This window comes from Dendronephthya gigantea, unplaced genomic scaffold (genome assembly GCF_004324835.1).
Source record: "Dendronephthya gigantea isolate DGI-Jeju-01 unplaced genomic scaffold, DenGig_1.0 000061F, whole genome shotgun sequence".
NCBI classification, from domain to species: domain Eukaryota; kingdom Metazoa; phylum Cnidaria; class Anthozoa; order Malacalcyonacea; family Nephtheidae; genus Dendronephthya; species Dendronephthya gigantea.
This window is the reverse complement of record NW_021163071.1, coordinates 639,753-658,939: the sequence shown is the minus strand read 5'-3', so window position 1 is coordinate 658,939 and position 19,187 is coordinate 639,753. Positions and strand designations below refer to the sequence as shown.

Here is a 19,187-nt window from a genome sequence, read left to right as displayed (position 1 = left end):
CCACTGCATGAATATCATAGCAATTTAAATATGTACGTGCATCTAGTCTAAAACTGGTGCCGGAGCAACAAGATCCTCAGTGCCCCGCTAATAAAATTGTCTTATTCCTTAAAAAGGTATCTTTGTCTCACCAGATCTAAGCCATCTGGCTCGATCGTTGTTGGCATGTTGAAAGGTGGCAATTGCATAAATATTACTCATAAATACTATGGCATAAATATAACTCATGCATTGTAAATATTTATTTAGACTCTTAATTCACAAAAAAATACTTCATGTATATTGATATATGCACATTTCAGCACAATTCACTCCCCATGTATATTTACGCGTCGCGCACTGCGCGAACGCAGTCTTAAATTGCCGTCGATGTTTTTTTGTGTGTTTTTTACGTTTTCGACCCGGTCTACCTGGCCGCGCAGGCCAACTAAGATAGTCGTATTTTGAACTCGTTTGATTTCGTATCGAAATATTTTCGTGCTAAACACACTTCAAATAGTAATCTAAGCCTAGTAACCCCCACAAAAGAAATATTTTACTGAAACAAAAATTGAAAAAGTTTGTTGTTGCCGGGATTCGAACTCTGGTCGTGCGAACCAAAAGCAGGTAACAGCATGCACGATACACGTCATATAAAATAACACGTACACGAATCGCTGTGTATGGCCGATAGCGCAGGAAATCTAGACGTCTGTCGTTGGAGAAAATACATACAGGTAATCATAATGCTAGATTCTCGACTTGTCTTGTTTGATATACTCACTCTGCATACACTAGCACACACTGATCGTGGTAAACCTACACTAAAACGGGTTTACAGACAACGATCACATGAATCATGAAAGCCTTGTATGCCATGAAAGCCTTGTATGTACCGCACTTTCCTTTCAAGGGTAAAAACGGCCAGACCGATCCTATTGAATTTCAGTACAAACTGATTCCCAGAGTACATGATTCCAAACTCAGCCTTATTCACGTATATCGTTAGCTACATATGCCTAGCACCAATAATGCAGTTTTACCCGTATATTCTGTACGAAGTGCTCTATTTACTAGAAAACCTAAGAAAGAAACATTTTTCTAAAGGAATAAATATTGACAGGAAATGGGGCACAGTTGCATGCAACGATTGGCGCGACGCAGTAACCGCCAGAATTGGCGTCTTGTTTGGTTGTTATTTGATTTCTCGACTTGCTCCTCGAATCGGAAACGTGGAACGCGGAAAAGGCTCAAATCGTATAAATGATAGAGACTGTATGAAAGTAATGAACCTATATCAATGATGTTCATTGTGTGACATTGTTTATTACAAAAAAAATTCCGTGTTTTGTGAGGTTGAGTTTTACGCTATGTTTTAAAGTGCGTGCAGTCCTTCCTTGGGCTGACACAAGCCCAAAGGGCAAGTTGCCAAGCTAACGTTTACAAACATTTAAGTTTGACCTTTCAGATATTTTGCTACATATATTTCGCTATATATAATTCATCAGAAAAGGAGCATTGGAATTTATCTTGCTTGGACAACATATCAGCTGTTGGGCAACAGGAAAATTTTCACTAATTTTGATTTGGGCTCCCTTGATTAGAAATTATATTCCGGATATTAAGTTGCAATTATGCATTGTCATATTGCACCTTGAAGCCTGCCAGCTAGAGCGGCAAAATGAGCAAATTTGAAATGGCGCCTATCAACTGTTTATGCGTGCATGAGCGCGCGGGTAAAGATCTTTACCAATAATTTCGCGAAGACTGTCCCAAATCTTTGCTGGATATTAGCATCTATGGAGAAGTCAAGGCGTTTTAACACGTGCATATATAAAGGTTAATACCAGGTATGAACACTAAATGAAACATTAGCTATGATATAAGGAAAGTCATGACTGGGCCACTTTATTAGGTGCGGTTGCAATTATTTTCTTCCAAGCTATGAAATCAGGCTTATCGATGAGATCATCAACAGAATTCGTATAACGGTTGTCTCGATTTAGACTAAAGTTTTTTTTTCCCTTGAGTGTATTTGCTTGGCTAAACTGTAGCTCTCTATTGACCATGCATATATCGAAATATGACACGCATTCGAAGTAATAAGATTTCATATAGATGATCATGCAATTCTCAATTGCATTTTATGTATATGTTGACGCGAGTAAAATGTATTCGGATATAAATGCGCACTGCAATATAACCTTTTAGATTGCTTATCATGGCCGGTGAAATCAAGTTGGGCCACGATCATCCAATCATTCCGAATAAACATGACATGAAAGGTTGCCAGACCTTAAAAATGGCTTGGCTCAGGTTAGAAAAGTTGTTAGCTTGGGCCGTGGTGGTTACAATTTATAGGATGCATTTACTTACATTGAAACAACAATTGCATGTTTACAAACTTTGCTGACATTTTTCATAAAAAAGGGTAGATGCTACCTCGAAATATATATAATTATATGATATAAAAAGATTTCGCCAGACAAAATGGATTAATGCTTTCATGCATGTGTTAATTAACCTTGATTAGTTAATTTTACTGTAAGCAGGAGGCACAAATTGTGTCACAAGTAGATGTCTCGAAGATGTTCAGGATCGTTTGTTTCTTAAAATGGTGCCGGAGTATAAACTCCCCTGTGCATGCATTTGGCATTGTCGTTTCTATATGGGCGGCAGCATTGCTATATGCTTTGCAGAAAAAATTATTTGCACTCTTTGTGAATTAAAAACCCGGTTTCTATATGGGCGTCTGCTATTGCTATATGCTTTAGTGAAAATACTGTGCAATCTCTTCTTGCTGCCGGGGTTGAGTATTAAGTTGTCTTGCAGGGCGGAACTGAATTCGGACCTTCGAGATTGCGAATTGCCGCGGTCGTTTTGAATGAAGATTTCGAAAATTATCCCATTAATTTACGCGTTCTATTTCTTTAGGTCACTATTGTTAGGCTCATGCAGGTAGCATAGGTATTTACACAGTTAACTATTTAGATAGTCGAATATTTGGGGGGAAATAAAATATTTTCTGATGAATATAGTGACCACCAAGAATTTAGTTAGCTAATTTAATATCACAAGTATTAATTAGCGATATACTGGTTCATAAGTCATAACACATGCATATGTGATCGTATGGTCACAAAACATATCACTTATATGAAAAAATATGGCGGCAGAAATAGGGACATTGCAGCTTTAGCTTTGCGAAGAAAATATGGCGATGGGGCATGCAGTCGATAAATATTATTATCATAATATTCTTAAGGTAGAATGATGCCCTTAGTTTCTACCGACAGTACTGTGTATATAGGCGACATTCCGCGACAAGCTTGACCGCAGCTAGAGGCTATTGCCGCACGGAACATATTGTGTGCACTAGGGTCTAGGTAAATATCCAAGCTTATATTTTAAATGTTTTATTACCGCGCAATGCATTGCTAAAATTTAAATATGGATTTTCACGTGGTTTGGACATTTAATGTAGTAGGCTATTTATACCAAATAGGTTTTGACAGCATGCAAGCACACGTTACTACGCTGGTTCGCATACAAACGAACTTTGCGTAAATGCGATATTCTGTATAACTGTTAGTAATGTCTGGTTAGCATCTGTAAACAACTTGATCCTTGCGCTAATTAATTTAGTCGTTTGCGCGTCAAAGAGTATAAGCAATAGTGTACAATGGAATCTCTTGTGTTTAGTTTAACATAAAAATATGTATCCAGTAGCTGAGACTCAACCAAACTGAGACGGTGACCAATGACATTGCCTATGATATTATTATCGAAGCCAGGCCATTTATGGCAATCCTCGTTTACTCTCGGTTTAGAGCCGTGTTAATGAAACGGATGCATGCATGATGTGTTTATATGTCCTTAACCACCCATACATATAGTTTGTCCGTGGAGAGATTTACAACATCTGTAACCTTGTTGCAAATAAACACGTGCTGAATATTTTGATGGGTGTAGTTGCAGATGATGCATTGATTAATTGGACATAACGATGATAATTTGTACTAATAACTGAAGGCTTTCTAACGAATAAACCCGAATTTTGATGCAAAATGCAAATGTATATATGTATATAAAGTATAAAATAATGCGATTTAGGTAGTTTAGCTAATAAATTTACTGAGTTAAACATTCAAATGAAGGTATAGGTATTTATATGTACACGCATACTTGCGCCAACACATGTTACGTGTAACGTGTTTGAAAATATTTCCTATTCTTTTAATTAGTCAATAATATCTTGCGTCAATCATACACGCAACAGGCGTTCAGACTAATTCGTTAAAACCGTTCATAAACATAAATCGTTCAAACGGCTTCAGATTGAACGTTTATTCATCCGTTCGTATTCTCGACTTTAAACGTTCACATTTTTAGCTGAATTCGTCAAAACGTTTTTTGGGTTCGTTGAAACGTTATTACAGATCGTTCACTACCCGTTCGTTATCCGTTCGTTTTGCCGTTTCAACGAAATATCGTTAACGTACGTTTTCCCGTGGAAGGTCACAAATTATCTTGTGTCATGCCACGACACTGCTCCGTGACGTTCAACACTCGAAGGTTTCCACTTTCCCTCCATTTTAAAAGTTTGTCAAACGAGGACTCAATAGATCCATTGCACTGTGGTCCTTTATTTTTTTCATTTGCCAGCTTCGAATTGGTTGTAACAGCTAATCCCTCTGCCGACTTCATTGTTGTCCTTGCCGAGATCCTTGCGGCTTGACTTTCTAACGGGTATAATTCAAAATCCTATCGAAACTGGCCGATTGTCGCTTCCTGTGCTGTTTGAAATATATTTTGGTAAATCCTATAAAGACTATTTCGTTAGACGTTAGTGTAATGTATTGTCGCCCATATGATACAGATAGCTTCTGTATATAGTTATTCGGGTATTTTAATTCAGTATACCGCAGCTGTAGCTAATAATTGTGCTATCGGCCAGTGACCGTAATGATATCTTAACAGTGTTTGTCAATTAAATTAGCAATTTATTATCCCACATAATTACTGTTCTAGTCTCTTTCTTTCTTTCTGACTTTAGACTTTAGCTTTGTAAGAAATGTGGTTTATAATGTAACACATTCAATTTCCTGGGTGAATGTTGATTGATAACTTGTCTAGAGACACTCGTCGCTCACTCGTCTGGTTGAAATGCCTCACTTGGTAATCCGCATTTTCCTATCCTGGCCGAACGCCCAACGCGTTGTTCTGCATACAATATTCCTCCCTTTTTTTGAAGTCAAAATCAGGCTTTACCGTAGGCCAAACCGTGCAGCTTTTAACAAGAAGAATTAACTTGTTGCAATGTTGTTATATTGTCACCGGCAACCGTTTTTACATATCTTGAGTACACAACACTGTACCCAATAGCACGGATCATAAACCGGGATAATGGTTGACAGAATAATTAAGTTTTTGATCCTAATCAAACCATTGTTTACAAACTGCTCGTCGGAGTTTATTTCATTGAAATTGAGGGATTATAGCCATGGAAATGTACACGATGTTTATTTATTTAAAATGTTCAAATTAATTATTTTTGACCGAAATTACGAAAGCATGTCTGAATTGTCTGATGATCACGTGGTCTAATCTTCAACCTCGGTGGTTCATGAAAACTCGGGCTACTTTACACGGGTCGATGTTGCCTGTTTACATGAAACTGTTGAACCGCTCCTTTCTTTCTATTCTTGTTTACACGGCTATTGCTTCTGTTTGGGAGATTAGAATTCCTCTGACCCGTGTCGTGGTTCTTGTTTTGGAAAAATATTTTGGTCAGAAGGCGGAGAAGTAGAACACTAGAAGGACATTGGTCATAAAGACGTCGTTAGAATTAAAATCTTAACTGCGGACAATCAAATATAGATGCAATTTCTATACGCGGAACCCAGGGAATGCATGCATGCACGATAAAAGACAAAATCAGTTAAGTGGATATGTCGAAGTCATTCTCGACCAGGCTTCAACCAGATGTGTGCCAGTGAACTTAGAGCTACTGTAATTTGCATATTTTTAGCCACAACTCGCAGTTAAAGTGCTGTTGACGATAGCTGAGGGTGTCGTAAGAACAATTGATTTCAAAAGAAATGAATAATGCGCACCCCCTCCCCCCAATTATCTTTTTGGCGACGCCATTGCATGTGGGATGAAATAGATTCCATTGTCGATTAATTAAATTTATTTAATCTGTGCATGATACGTGATCGAAAGGTTCTACGTGACCGTGAATTAACTTAAGCCTAATTTATGGGTGAAGATTTAGAATTACGTGTGGTGTGATTTTTACATTATTTCTATTGGCACAATGGAATCCTTATAGTCTCGTTAGTCGTTTATTAATACCGCCCTAACAAAAAATCTTTGCTCCTTAAAAAATGCTTCAAAAAAGATATACAGCATTGATTTGTCACATGATAACGTAGATCTTGGGAAATGGAAAATAGGTAATCAATATAGAAATATTTATCCGTGAATATCTTTTGTATCATCCATTGAATCATCAGTCTTACGTATATACACGTAGCTACGATACTGCGCGCCAACTAATTGCCGGGAGTTTGAACCTAAAAGGTACGTTTTCCACGATTTTACGTGTGGCACATTTCCATTTTGTGAAATACGGGTATGGAGAAAGTGCTATAATAATTAGCCATAATTTCCTTTCCTTTTATAATATAGCGGTCTATACACCTTCGTTTTACCTAACAACTCGCCCCTGCATTTAACGCCTGATGCCGTAATGGAGATAGTGTATAAATAGTGGAGACCTTCACCTTGTACTAAATAGAAATCGTGGGTTTAAATTATTAAAAAGGAACCTGCTGTCAAGAATTAAAATGCGTAACTTTTCATGTCAATATTGAAAAAATATATCAGTGAAACAAAATTTTTAAGAATATTTAACACTGATAATTTTTACAAAAAACTTATACTACCCTATTTAGTACTGTACGACGCGGGAGACGTTTTAACGAGAACACTGAACAGCCACAAGTGCTAATAGAATTTAGTCATGTTTTTTATTAGTTTTGGTTTTAAAATAAAACACAGCTGTCATGTAAATATGAATATTTTTTATTTTGATAAAAACGTGGTCGGGTACCGACATGAAGCAATTATAACTAAAATTGCCCTGTTTTTTAAACTGTCGTACTAAAGACACCGTAGTTAAGCTTTTTCATCACTGTATTGGGAGAAATTCGATCTAGCTTGTGGACAACAAAAGACCCAAATTCTAAAACAGCTAAAACGTAAGTTTTCTTTGTGTATCATAACATAAACAACCTTAATTAATCAACGCTTGGGCATGCATGGATAAGTTCATATATATTGTGTGTTCGTGTTCGTATCACTGTTTGTCGCAATCTTTCCTACCCTAGTTTATATGGTGTTCAAACGTTTTGTACATATCTAAGATAAATATTCACCCATGTAAAATTGGCAAAACAGGCTACTTCCTTATTGTCAAAGTCGGCGAATACCGTTTCTTTCGTTATTCAAATAACACACAGCCATGCATATACGACAAGATTTACATATATATAGTGTTAGCTACCATACTTTCAGCACGACATAAATGTGCACCTCTATATTTGCGCTGTTTTTTATATTTCAGTTTGCGAAAGCGAAAGACTCTGATTTTTGTCTCAAAGGGCCTGCGGAGGAGGTAGGATTTTTGTTATAAAAAATAGCTGGTAAGCATGTTTAAACTTGACAATATAGTAGTATAGAAATGTCATTTGTAATTTATAATATACCAGTGACAATGACAGTGTTTAAGCTTGTTATTTACAGCTATAAACTGAATAGCTCATGAAAAATTAAAGCCTGTGTCTAAATCAACATTATGAAAGAACAAATTGGAATTCAGTCGTTCAGTGACGCCGATATAGTCATATGAATAGAGTAATTAGAGTTACAATTCAACTCCTATATAACAAACTTAATTCCCACATGTCGACCTTGTGTATTTAGATCAATACTAGGCTCTCTATGACTTGCTGCGTCAAGTTAGTAAATGCTATCATTATAGGCCAGCTATTTTTTTCTCCTTAAAGATTGATCTAGAAAAATACTGCAAGAAAAAAATTGCAGGAAGGTACAAATTTCAGCAGTGATGCTTCATGCCATTGACAATGAATAAACGTTCTTCGGGTACCGAGCGTCCACGATCGGCAAGACGTCGTAAAAAGCCGTCACCTCATCAAGACACAGATGGCGATGTGACTACACCGGAAAGTTTTACGGAGCGTGGGCAATCTGAAACAAACAGAAAAAATGCAAAATCAAAGACAGAAATGAATTTGCTGGCAACCTCGAATCGTTTTGGTGTGAAAAACAATATTTTTGGTGGAAAATCAAAAGATAAACTAGCAGTCCCAGGCTCTGTCGAAATGACGGACACGAACATCGGCGTCGTGAATTTTTATCAAAGGCAAGGAAGAGAGCCGCCGAAAAGTCCTCGAATTTTACCAAAATTGGAGAAAAACAGCGGCAGAAAGGCGAATCCTGTCGAAGAGTCCTCAACAGGAAAAATTGAGCCGCCGCAATTTTCGATTTTTGTGGACGAGAAAAACGTAGTTGACGGGGGGAGTTTGCAATTAGGAAAACAATATTCAGTCCTGCCTAATATTTCGCATAATAATGAGGAAACCGAAAGTAATAATATTTCACTGTGATGGTCTAAGATGCTGCGCTGCATGAACTATAAGATTGCATGAACTGATAGACTGCAATACCGAGCTGTAGTTTACAACTGATAGTGGTTATAGTGCAGCCATCGTTTTTTACCACCCTGATATTTTCAATGACAAAAGTACGCTTAAATAGAGACCAGGTTTTTATCCCCGAAGTAGAGCTATCCAGCCACTACCTACACTGACATGCCATTGGACTACCAGCTATTGACAATGATAGGTTACAGTAGCTACATGCCCAATTTATTTTGCTTCAATAATATTATGAGGTATCGATACTCAGTTTATATATGCACAAGGTGTACCTGAAATCGGTAGTATAATTTGTGTCGTTGTCTTTGTCAATCTGCAATTTAAAAGAAGAATATCAGAATATCATGTATTGTTTGATATTTATATATGTAAGTATGCCGTTGTAAAACATGGAGTTCAAAAAGTCTAAAAGGATAATTGCTCGTTCACATTTCACTTGAGCACATAAAATTCACATAAACGTAGGGCCCAAGGACGTAAAACCAGTAGCAACATAAGACATTTGAAAATAATTCTATATGCTTTGGTAAATCAAAGTTTATATTTTGTATTTACAATGTCTCGTAGCATTTCTCACACGTGTTGATCAGGAACAGAAACACAAACCTGTAAAGCAACTCTTGCACAATGTAACAGCTGGCAAGAAATATAACACACAAGACGAATGTTTTGCTTAAAGGAAAGTCCTATAAGACGAGTAGAAGAAAGTTATATTTTCACCCGCAAGGATCCAAAATGTTTAGGGGCGCCAAAACTACGGGTAGCCTGGGTAGCGGGTGAAATCACCATTTGATTTCAACGTTCAGCATAAGGCTATTCTTTGATCACTATAATGACTATATGTACCTTTTCTAAAACTGTCAGTACCCCCACTGCCCTTTCTGCGCCCCTGAAGATGTTTTATCAAAAATGTTTGTCACCTACTTGCAGTAAAACCAAAATTACGATGAGATTCAAAGGAATTCGGAAAATGTTCATGATTGTTGCACGAGCTGGATAAAAAAATTCAAGAGTGAATGGTTAGCTCATTGATTAGATTGAAACACATGAATTGTCAGTTCAGCTTGTCGTGGTTTTGTGGGTTAAAGATTCGGCGCTTGTTTATGGGGATGGAAGGGTCGAGTGCGGCAGACAGAAAGGCAAAATGGATTAGGAGGATGGGGTTCCTGAACTTCCTTTGTCTAAGCGGCTGTTTACATGAGCCCGGTTACCCGAGATTCAACGAAGCGTGAGATGATTTTGAGGTATTGAAATGAGCAGATAACATGATCCTGACAGTCGTATAATCATCACAACAATAGCATGTGCTTGTTTGGTGTCATAAAGATTTATTTCAATACCTCAAAGTCCTCTCACGCTTGTTGAATCTCGGGTAACCGGGCTCATGTAAACAGCCCCTAAGCCTAAAGACACTGGTGATGGCGTTAGCATGGATAGGTAATATATCCATAGACATATTTACATCAAGAGTTAAATGAAATTTGGTTTCTCTTTAAACTAATCATAAGGCGACCTACAACAGATCCCTTCAGGTCAAGGGCGTAGGAAGCATCCAGAGGTTGGGGGGGCACCAGCTTCTAGGGGCACTTTTGGTTAATAAAAATGACGGTTAAATGGTTACTAAAAATATATATATAGGGGACGGTTTGATTCAGGGACCGCCGACCGCAGAGCATTTTTCGTATTTCTTGGGCTTCGTACTGCTAGGGGGGTCCGGGGGCATGCTCCCCCGAGAAAATTTTGAGATATAGGCCTCTGAAATGGCCGCAAATCCCTCTCAATCTAAGGATTATTGGGAAATAGTAGATACTTTTTTGTTTCTTTTCGCTTCCCAAAAAGGCTTTTTTTTCACAAAAAGGGCACTTTTGGTCCCTTGAAAAATCTTGGGGGGGCACGTGCCCCCAGTGCCCCCCCCTTCCTACGCCACTGCTTCAGGTTCGTTCCCAGCGGAGCTGAAAAGGCACAGCCCGGCCCATATGAAAGGTCCTATTTATACCCTTCTGCGAGGGTACGACACTGAGGTTGGCCAAACAGTGCTATGATATGAGGCAATAGAACTCGTGTATCTTTTTAGTTCATTTGAAATTGACAAGTGATTACAGGATATATCAATATATTGCCGGCTTACATTATGATAGGCAACAGTGCGTTAAAATATTTCTTAAATTTACATGTGCACCCTCAGATGTAATTAATATTTAACAAAATCGAAGACATTTTCATATCTTTGTGGCTTTGTCTTACTCAACATGGTGTGTCTAAATGTTTCATGACAAGTATTATGTACTTGCCAAAACATTTCCAATGTGCAGTAAGCTTTTCGTATGTAATGTCTGCAAACCAGATGTAATGTCATCCATTCAGGCTTACATATATAGACCCTAATTATTGGTACCTCAACAAATCAAAGGTATCTCAACAAACTCTACTCTCGTTACTGAAATAAATAGCCTGATTAGCCTGCGTCAGTGTAGGCTGTTAAATAGATGTCTGTCTCGTTACGCTACAACTTTAACGCGTATCTCAGCCTCGGCTCTGTACTCGGATTCTTTAAAAAAAGTCACATGAGTAACTTCAAAACGGTTCATCTGCCCAACACAAGTGTTATCAATAGGTTCAAGACACCATAGCCAGACTGTTCCTTGCTCAGTAGGCGTACTTATACCGCCCCAAAATGTAACAGTCTCAACAACATTTAGTATTCCCTTTAACGTTTCTTTCATTTCTTTGTCATTGATCTCTATAGTGCCTCTGTGGACTCGTCTTTCGTCCAACCGATGGGCTTCAGGAACCTGATAAGTGCCCATGTAAGTGCCAGAAAATGTCCGACCGATTAGCTTCGAATATACTTCATTCAAAAACGGTTCGTTCACTTTCACTCGGCGAACTTTTAGCGGTCGCAATTCTGGTGGGCACCAAGGCATAGTTTTAATGTGATATTGCCAAGATTCTTCGGTTAAAATGTAATTTTTCTCGTTGAACAATCGACAGAATTTAGGTTGTTCTGTGTTTATGTCGAACTGTTAAACATTAATTATGATTTCGTCTTTTGTGCGTTGTATCGTATTTCGTTTGTCATGCACGACGGGATATTAGAAGAAAATAAAAGGAGGGTTCCAATGAAGGAGTTTTCTTTTTGTTTTAAACGGGAGGTAATATGATCTATTTGCAGCAGGAAGTCTTAGAAATCTGTTTGTTTCTGTTTAAAAACGTGATGGTTTTATGGTATAAAAGTTTGATTAGCAAATACTTTTACCATTATTAACTAATGAAAATTGTTTCATGATTTATAAAATGAAGGTAATCACGGCTAATCGTAGCTCCCCTTGCATTGCAAGAAGGCTACATCCATGCTTGAATATATCACAACAGTGCTTTGCACCCCACGAGGAGCCAAATTATAGTTACATAAAACTATACGCTATAAATAGATTCTTACTTTCTTCCGGTACATATTTTCCTCTCATAGTCGCCATTGCGGGCCAAAAAATTCCTAATAATAATAATATAAGATATTGTGCATTATTTTTATTTTTCACTACAAAATGATATCACTATGTTGGTTTGCTAATGTCATCAGATATATATGTTTCACATACCTACACAACACTCGAACACCAAAAAACTAAAATATATCAGGATATCACCCTGTGAATGACACAAAAATGAGTAGATGTTTTGCAGTACGGTGTATAGTCCATTATAGGTGCATGTGTGTAACCATGCAATATCTCTCTGTGATATTAACCCAAAATTCACCCTTAAAAATTTAGGACACGCTTAAAAACACGGATGTTGAGAGTTTTAAGATAACCGGCTTCTGTTTTCTTTCAACGTCGAACCGTACTCGAACAAGATGTTATCATCTTTAGTGCCAATACCTGGAATATTACGCATTGGAAGATGCAGTTCATTTAAATCTAAGAAGGTTACCTTTGCTATGAAAATTGGGGCGGAAAGAGCCACCGTTGCAACGATATATACAATCCTACATGAAGTAAGAACCAATCATTTAGTTGCATGCTTTTACATTTTCCTGTTCTAACAACGAATATTCCCCTTATTTCTTAGTATTAGTCGTTGGGTAACCGGCCGTAACGGACAGATTTAGGAGGATTAAAGTTAGGATTATATTCGTGAAACTATCAATTAACTTTTGGTTGGCAAAGTTGGAAAAACAAAGTACATATATATACCTCATAAAGGATTCCGCATTTGATCTTCTACTGAATATTTTAAAAAGAGACGAGCCAATCATGACGGAGACCTGAAGTTTAATCCAAGATTAAGAAAGAATAATCGCAAATTCAGAAACTGCTTTCTGTAAACGAGTTACCTACACAAAATATCTTACCATGAAACCGGAAAATATCAGTCCATGTGGTATTATTTGATTCGCTACAGCGAGAAAGATTACATTACACTGTATTAGAGTGTTTTATAAAATGATTCGAAATTTTGAATGGCACTCACATAATGTTCAAAGCAAGATTTATCAGTGGCAGCTTTGAAGTGCAATTTTTTTGCTAAATATGAATGCAGCATGCAAGGCACAAATATTCTGGTCCTAAACGTACTTGATGTAAGAGCTGGTGTCCATTGCAGGACAAATGTGTACATAGCACCTTCAAAGAGTGACTGTATTAATCCAAGGCACAGCACTCTTCGATCTGGAGAAAAATTCAGTTAAATTTTCTTAGAAAAACAACGGTATTAATGTGTTTCTTACAGCACGTTCTTACCATTTCGCAAAACCCTTAAGGCTTCTTGAAAAGACAATGCGATATTTCCTGTTTTGTCTCCGTAATTCTCACTCCAAGTAGACATCAATACTACAGCCATTATCAATAACGTACACAGTGAAAGGTCAAACGGTGCTCTAAATATGAAAATGATACTGAAAATAGTGAAATGAATTAAAATCATATGTAAGCTAGATTCTCTGCATGCTGCATTTGTTTTCATCCATCTGTACATCCCTTTTACGAGAGATTCCATGTCGATCACTTCCTCACGATGTTTCAAGAATCATATGAACGGACTGAATTAGTATTTTTTTAAATTACTTACACAAATCCAAATTTACTAGCGGCTATCTCGGCAACGAGACCAGCAATTACTGCCACAATCGAGTTTCCGAGAACAGCATTGGCGAACAATGTACCCATTGATTCCCGCGCCAATTGTCTCTTCAAAAACAGTGAGGGTAGCAATTAGCCTTGCTCTTATCTGACACCGCAGAAATTGGTGTTTAAGACACCTCAACCCGAAAATCTAGAGAGAAACCTTTTGAATATCTTAAAAAAGTTCAATTTTTCTTCTGAATACGCATTCTGCAATCTTTTGACAGCTCATCATACACATCTGACAGCTGTGAAATGGCCATTTTGAAGCTTAAAGTATACACAAGGCTATTGATTCGTTTTTACCGTGTGCAAGCTTCAAATCTTTTGTGCAAGACATATTTTCTTGACCTTCTCACCAAGTTTGAAGTAAGTATTGAGAATTGCGGCTAAGTCTATACTAATTTCTGCGGTGTCGGTCTATCTAATTAAAAAAAGCAGACCAACTCTGTGCGCAGGCTAACTAACATGCAGCACTGAGCAGACTTACTTTTGAATGCTCACAAATTGCCCAAGATTCAAAAGCACTGAAGAGGATCGAGGTTGCAACTCCAGCCAAAATTCGTCCCACCATAAGAATATTGTAATTGGAAAAATGCTATCATAAAAAACGAAAATGTTAGGTTGAGCGGAGTAAATAAACAATATAAGCAGGCACTGACCAGATATGGAAGTATACAAGTTAAATCTTAGTATGTAAAAAGTAAAGTTAATTATACTTCTAGTGACGTAGCCAGCCTGAAGATTTTTCCCACTATATGTAAATTTCCAGTTATTATAATTATTAATTTCTTTAGAAATTTCTTTAGAAATTTATCGTCTTCACTGGCAATGAACACTAAAATATTAGCATAGCTGCATGGACAAATCCTCAGGCTGGCTACGCTACTGACTACTCCACTTACTTTCGTCACACAAGCTGCGCCGTATAACACAGCATATATTAAACAATTCAGTTTTCGGCCACTAAAGGATAAGATTGCGAAGTTATATTGCTTATAAAGGTGAATTATTCAAAATGGACACGAGTTGTTACCAATTGCTTTGCGATCCGCGAAACATGTATGTAAAATTCATGTCACGTATGTTAAAACAGATCTGTTTTATTTATCAATTATTTCGATCCTAACTCTCTTTAAATGTTGCAGCAGAAATAATGGTTTTGATTTAATTCATTTAAATGAAATGAACTAACTATAAATGGGGCACTAACATGCATTGAATGGTCATATTATATTATTCTCTTTTATTATATGAGCAAAAGAATTGCAGTTATCCAAAAAACACCTGAAATTGACATAATCTACTACGATAACCATTCTTCATAGAGTGTTTGTGTTTACACAATTTAGCTTGATCTCAAGGGCATTTGCGCGTCACATTTTGTACTTTTACCATTCTTTTCTTGTCGTTTGTTAGGTTTGTTCGTTTAGTTCATGGTAAACATCTGCTTATGCTTACCATTTATCTGCAAGAGATCCAATGAATGTTCCAAAAATCATAGACGAAGCAAATCCACCAACAAAGAGTTCTCCAATCTCTTTCGAACTCAATCCATAACTCTCGTATAATACGTACACATGAGGACCTTGCAGCCAGTCTGCAGCTAAATAAGAAGAATTTCGCATGTCAACTGACATGACGTGGGGTGGACAATTGGCCGTAGTTATTGCATTGCGGAAAAGACGAAGGAAACAAGCGTGTTTCAGATCCATGATCTGAATGTGCATGACAAAAAATCAATGAAATGAGGTGCTATAAGTAGAAAACTAGACAGAAGAATCGGACAAAAATTTTGGAAAGAGCGTAACTTTTACCCCTGAAAACTTTTGGGATACCAGCTGTACACTGTGATTATTGGATTGTTCAATTTGGATGAAGGATTTTGTGACTGATTTTACTCAAATAATAATTAGATTACCGATGGCTTATTTCAAGAGGAAAGGGCGCAATCAATGAATTTCTATAGGTGAGTGCAAATGTGGCTGGCTGTGTGGCAATCCTAAAACTTTCCGGACCTAGCCATGTGTTACAGATATATATACTGGGTGTCCCAGAAAAAAGTTCTCCGGTTTGATTATTAATAGCTTCTAAACTAGCTAAGCTATTAAACTGACATAACTTTCACTAGATAGAGGGAAGACTAACTTAGATTTTGATATATTACAGTTGTATTTTACTTTAAAATTTACGGAGATATCAATGTTCAAAATTGGTAGCATATTTCTGGATGTGTCTAAATGATATTGATTAACATTTGATACGGCGTTTTTTGCATAATTTAGACACCTCCAGAAATATGCTACCAATTTTGAACATTGATATCTCCGTAAATTTTAAAGTAAAATACAACTGTAATATATCAAAATCTAAGTTAGTCTTCCCTCTATCTAGTGAAAGTTATTTCAGTTTAATAGCTTAGCTAGTTTAGAAGCTATTATGAATCAAACCGGAGTACTTTTTTCTGGGACACCCAGTAGATCTTGCCATTAAAGGAAGGATAATTTTAACTAGGATATGTTTATAATGTCTAACTTCTCCCCTCTTGCTATTTACCTCTTTCTCATTCTAAAAAACAATTTTAACAAAAATCCACAGCATGTTAATAGATTTAATTTAAAGTTAAAGCAGTCAAACCACTGAATATTCTAATCTATATAAGCACAACAATTGGTACGTTGATTTTTTTACTGTTTTAAATTACCGCTTAATATTCTTGATAGCTGGAAGTTTTAAGAGCAATTTGCCTTCAGTTCTTTTATTTAAACTCCGATAATCGAAAATTCAAACGCCAGGCATGTTTGCCGAAAACATTTGCTCGGAGCAATATTCGTGAAAATACACTTTAGATTGTATAGGTACAAAAATTATTCATTGGCCGACATCTCTTCTTTCACTAGTAAGGCCTATTTAGACTATACAATTAGTTGTATGGTGCAATTATCAATCTGACAAATGCAACCTCAATCTTTCTCATTTTGTTCGGACGGAATTTGAAAATGTCACGTTTGTACATGTGAATGCATGTTCACATACCATACGTCAGAACGCCAGGGCAAGAATCGTACGCGACAAATCGCAATATTCATAACTAGGACCCCGTTTACACTGTACCGGATTCACATGGTCACGGCATCAGTTTGCAGTGAGTTGTTGTACGATATTTGGCAGATCATGTTAAATCATGCTATCATACTTTTGGAGGTAAAACTCGCTTTGACATGGCTAGATTTGATATCGTTACAATGCGAGTTCGGTGTACAGAATGTATAAAAAAACTGCAACCATGATAATTCCCAGGGCCTACGATCTTTTGACTTTTGTTATTGAATAGAAACGAACGTACATTTATAATATTAAGTGTCTTTTAGCATTATTAGTTCCTTTTAAAATTGATCGTTTTTACAGCCTGCTAATTCATGTATGAATATTAGCCCCCATGCACTTAACGATCTTCCGCCCTTTATGGACTTTGGATGTGAATGTAAGCACAATCAAATATATCACTGTCTGCTATCCTGCCTGAATGTGAACACTAGGTATCACAATGTTTTAAAACTGCAAAAATAAAACAAAGTCTGTACTGCGTGCACACGTTGCACATGCGCAAAAGCGACTGTAACTTGTCCTTAATTGCATGTGGCATGTGGCAGTGGCGCGTTGACAGTTGGTTGACAATGACACGTTGCACTTGACAGACACTTGTGAAAGTCAAGAATAAATCAAGCATCAAGCAACACTAACACAGTGACAGCATGAACCACATACATTAGTAAACACATATATTCGGTAATATAAGCTATAAGGTCGTCATATAACAAATATAAAGCACGAATTCCAAAGTTAAAGTGGAAATCGTGTCCATGTGTAAACAAATAGTTTATTTACATACGATGTGCTGTCTGAATATCCCACAACATTTAAGTTCGCAACGGAAACTATAGTGTTTAGTGTCTTGAAATTTCAATTAAAAATTAAATTTTAAATTAACTTGACTTTATTTTTTAGTGTTGATGTGGAGAAGCTTTGTCTCTTACTATTTGTCAATAACCAGATTGTCACAGACAAAGTGACAAAGAGTGACACACTGACACGCACGTCGAATTAACGCTAGAACCGGCGTCTTGTAGTAAGATTTTTAGTGTATATCATATGACTTGATTTCATTACGTCGGAGTTAAAGAGACGATCGCCTATAGATCTCCTGGAATATTATTTGTTGAAGTGAAGCTTCATACTGTATTTTACGTTCTATATACAAACCTGTTGCCAGTAAATAAACGGTAATATAGATTTTTTGAAAGCGTTTAAACTCCTCGCAACTTCTCTCATCGTCGCTCGATCTAGTCTTCCAATGTGTACCTAAGCACATCAAGACTAGAGCACATAACGTGCCAATAAACACAGCCATTTGGTGTGTCATAAACGAGTTATTTGTATTATATTAAAGCCGGTTCCGTGGTACATTGTATCGACATGTCACACTCATCGCGAGTTCGTGAATATGCCAAGTAGCTGGTGTGATAAAATATTTTCATATTATGTGCAGCAGTGTGTAGTCAACAATGACCAATTTGAATACAGAAATGAAGAAAAATTTTCTTCCGGAATATTTTTCATCCGGTGAAAATAACTTGTTCACTACAATTACGACTAAATAGAAACCAGGCTTTAAGCATTTTTCTCCCTTTTAACCATTAAATTTGTGGTAGCCACTATCATTTTTACTGCGATGTTTGTGGGATGATCACTAACGTGCGATGTTTCTGGGATGATCACTAGCGTGCGATGCATGTCGGATGATCACTTGTAGTGGTGGTACCGATAACTTGGTATGGATAACACTCAATAAACCAGAAGTAATCCATACTTCGTGTTTTCGAAATGTGTTTTGATTACTTTTAATAAAACTAAATATAGACAGTCCTTGCTCTTGTATTATCTTTCCATATGCTAATATAATTGGAGTTTTGACACACATGAATCCCTTCTGTAGATTACAAAATATTCAAAGTAAGGCACTATTGTAGTAGTATGATTCTGACAATCATCCGAAGAACGGCTAACAAACATCAGATTTAATTTTGGCTAGCCACATGTACGCGTCACGTACCTATTTTTGTGCATGTATATTTGGACGGTCAAGAGGCCAAATCCGAGCATGTTGGCACAGCCTCCTCGGAATTTTGCCCCTGGACCTCCTTCTCGTGTTATTGTTCATTTTCACTTTTTTTTCGCAAAAGATTATTTTTACTCTTTTATGCATGTGGCGAAAAAGAATGTTTTGACATTAATTCCAAAACGTAACTGAGATTGAAGAATTCACATGTGCGAGAGTGTG

General features: G+C 37.0%; 1 protein-coding gene and 1 long non-coding RNA gene across 3 annotated transcripts; one reads left to right on the top strand and one right to left on the bottom strand.

Annotated features, from left to right (window-relative positions):
* Positions 1-6,111: 6,111 nt before the first annotated feature.
* On the top strand, positions 6,112-8,138 carry LOC114530321. The gene is made up of 4 exons (XR_003687755.1): positions 6,112-6,564; positions 6,673-7,244; positions 7,610-7,660; positions 8,052-8,138. It is a non-coding gene; the product is annotated as an uncharacterized LOC114530321 (long non-coding RNA).
* On the bottom strand, positions 7,220-18,344 carry LOC114530320 (molybdate-anion transporter-like). 2 transcript variants are annotated; one of them, XM_028551931.1, is made up of 16 exons: positions 18,110-18,344; positions 15,308-15,452; positions 14,752-14,812; positions 14,337-14,444; positions 13,794-13,912; positions 13,466-13,602; positions 13,301-13,393; positions 13,078-13,121; positions 12,920-12,990; positions 12,657-12,711; positions 12,323-12,371; positions 12,163-12,216; positions 9,648-9,715; positions 9,330-9,409; positions 8,996-9,036; positions 7,220-8,253 (listed from the first exon to the last, which is right to left on the bottom strand). In XM_028551931.1, exons 1-16 carry the CDS (start codon positions 18,267-18,269, stop codon positions 8,198-8,200), a joined length of 1,341 nt encoding a protein of 446 aa, XP_028407732.1. In that variant the 5' UTR covers positions 18,270-18,344; the 3' UTR covers positions 7,220-8,197. The 2 variants fall into 2 exon arrangements, with proteins under 2 accessions (XP_028407732.1, XP_028407733.1); XM_028551932.1 differs by lacking the exon at positions 9,330-9,409.
* Between the last annotated feature and the right edge of the window lie 843 nt (positions 18,345-19,187).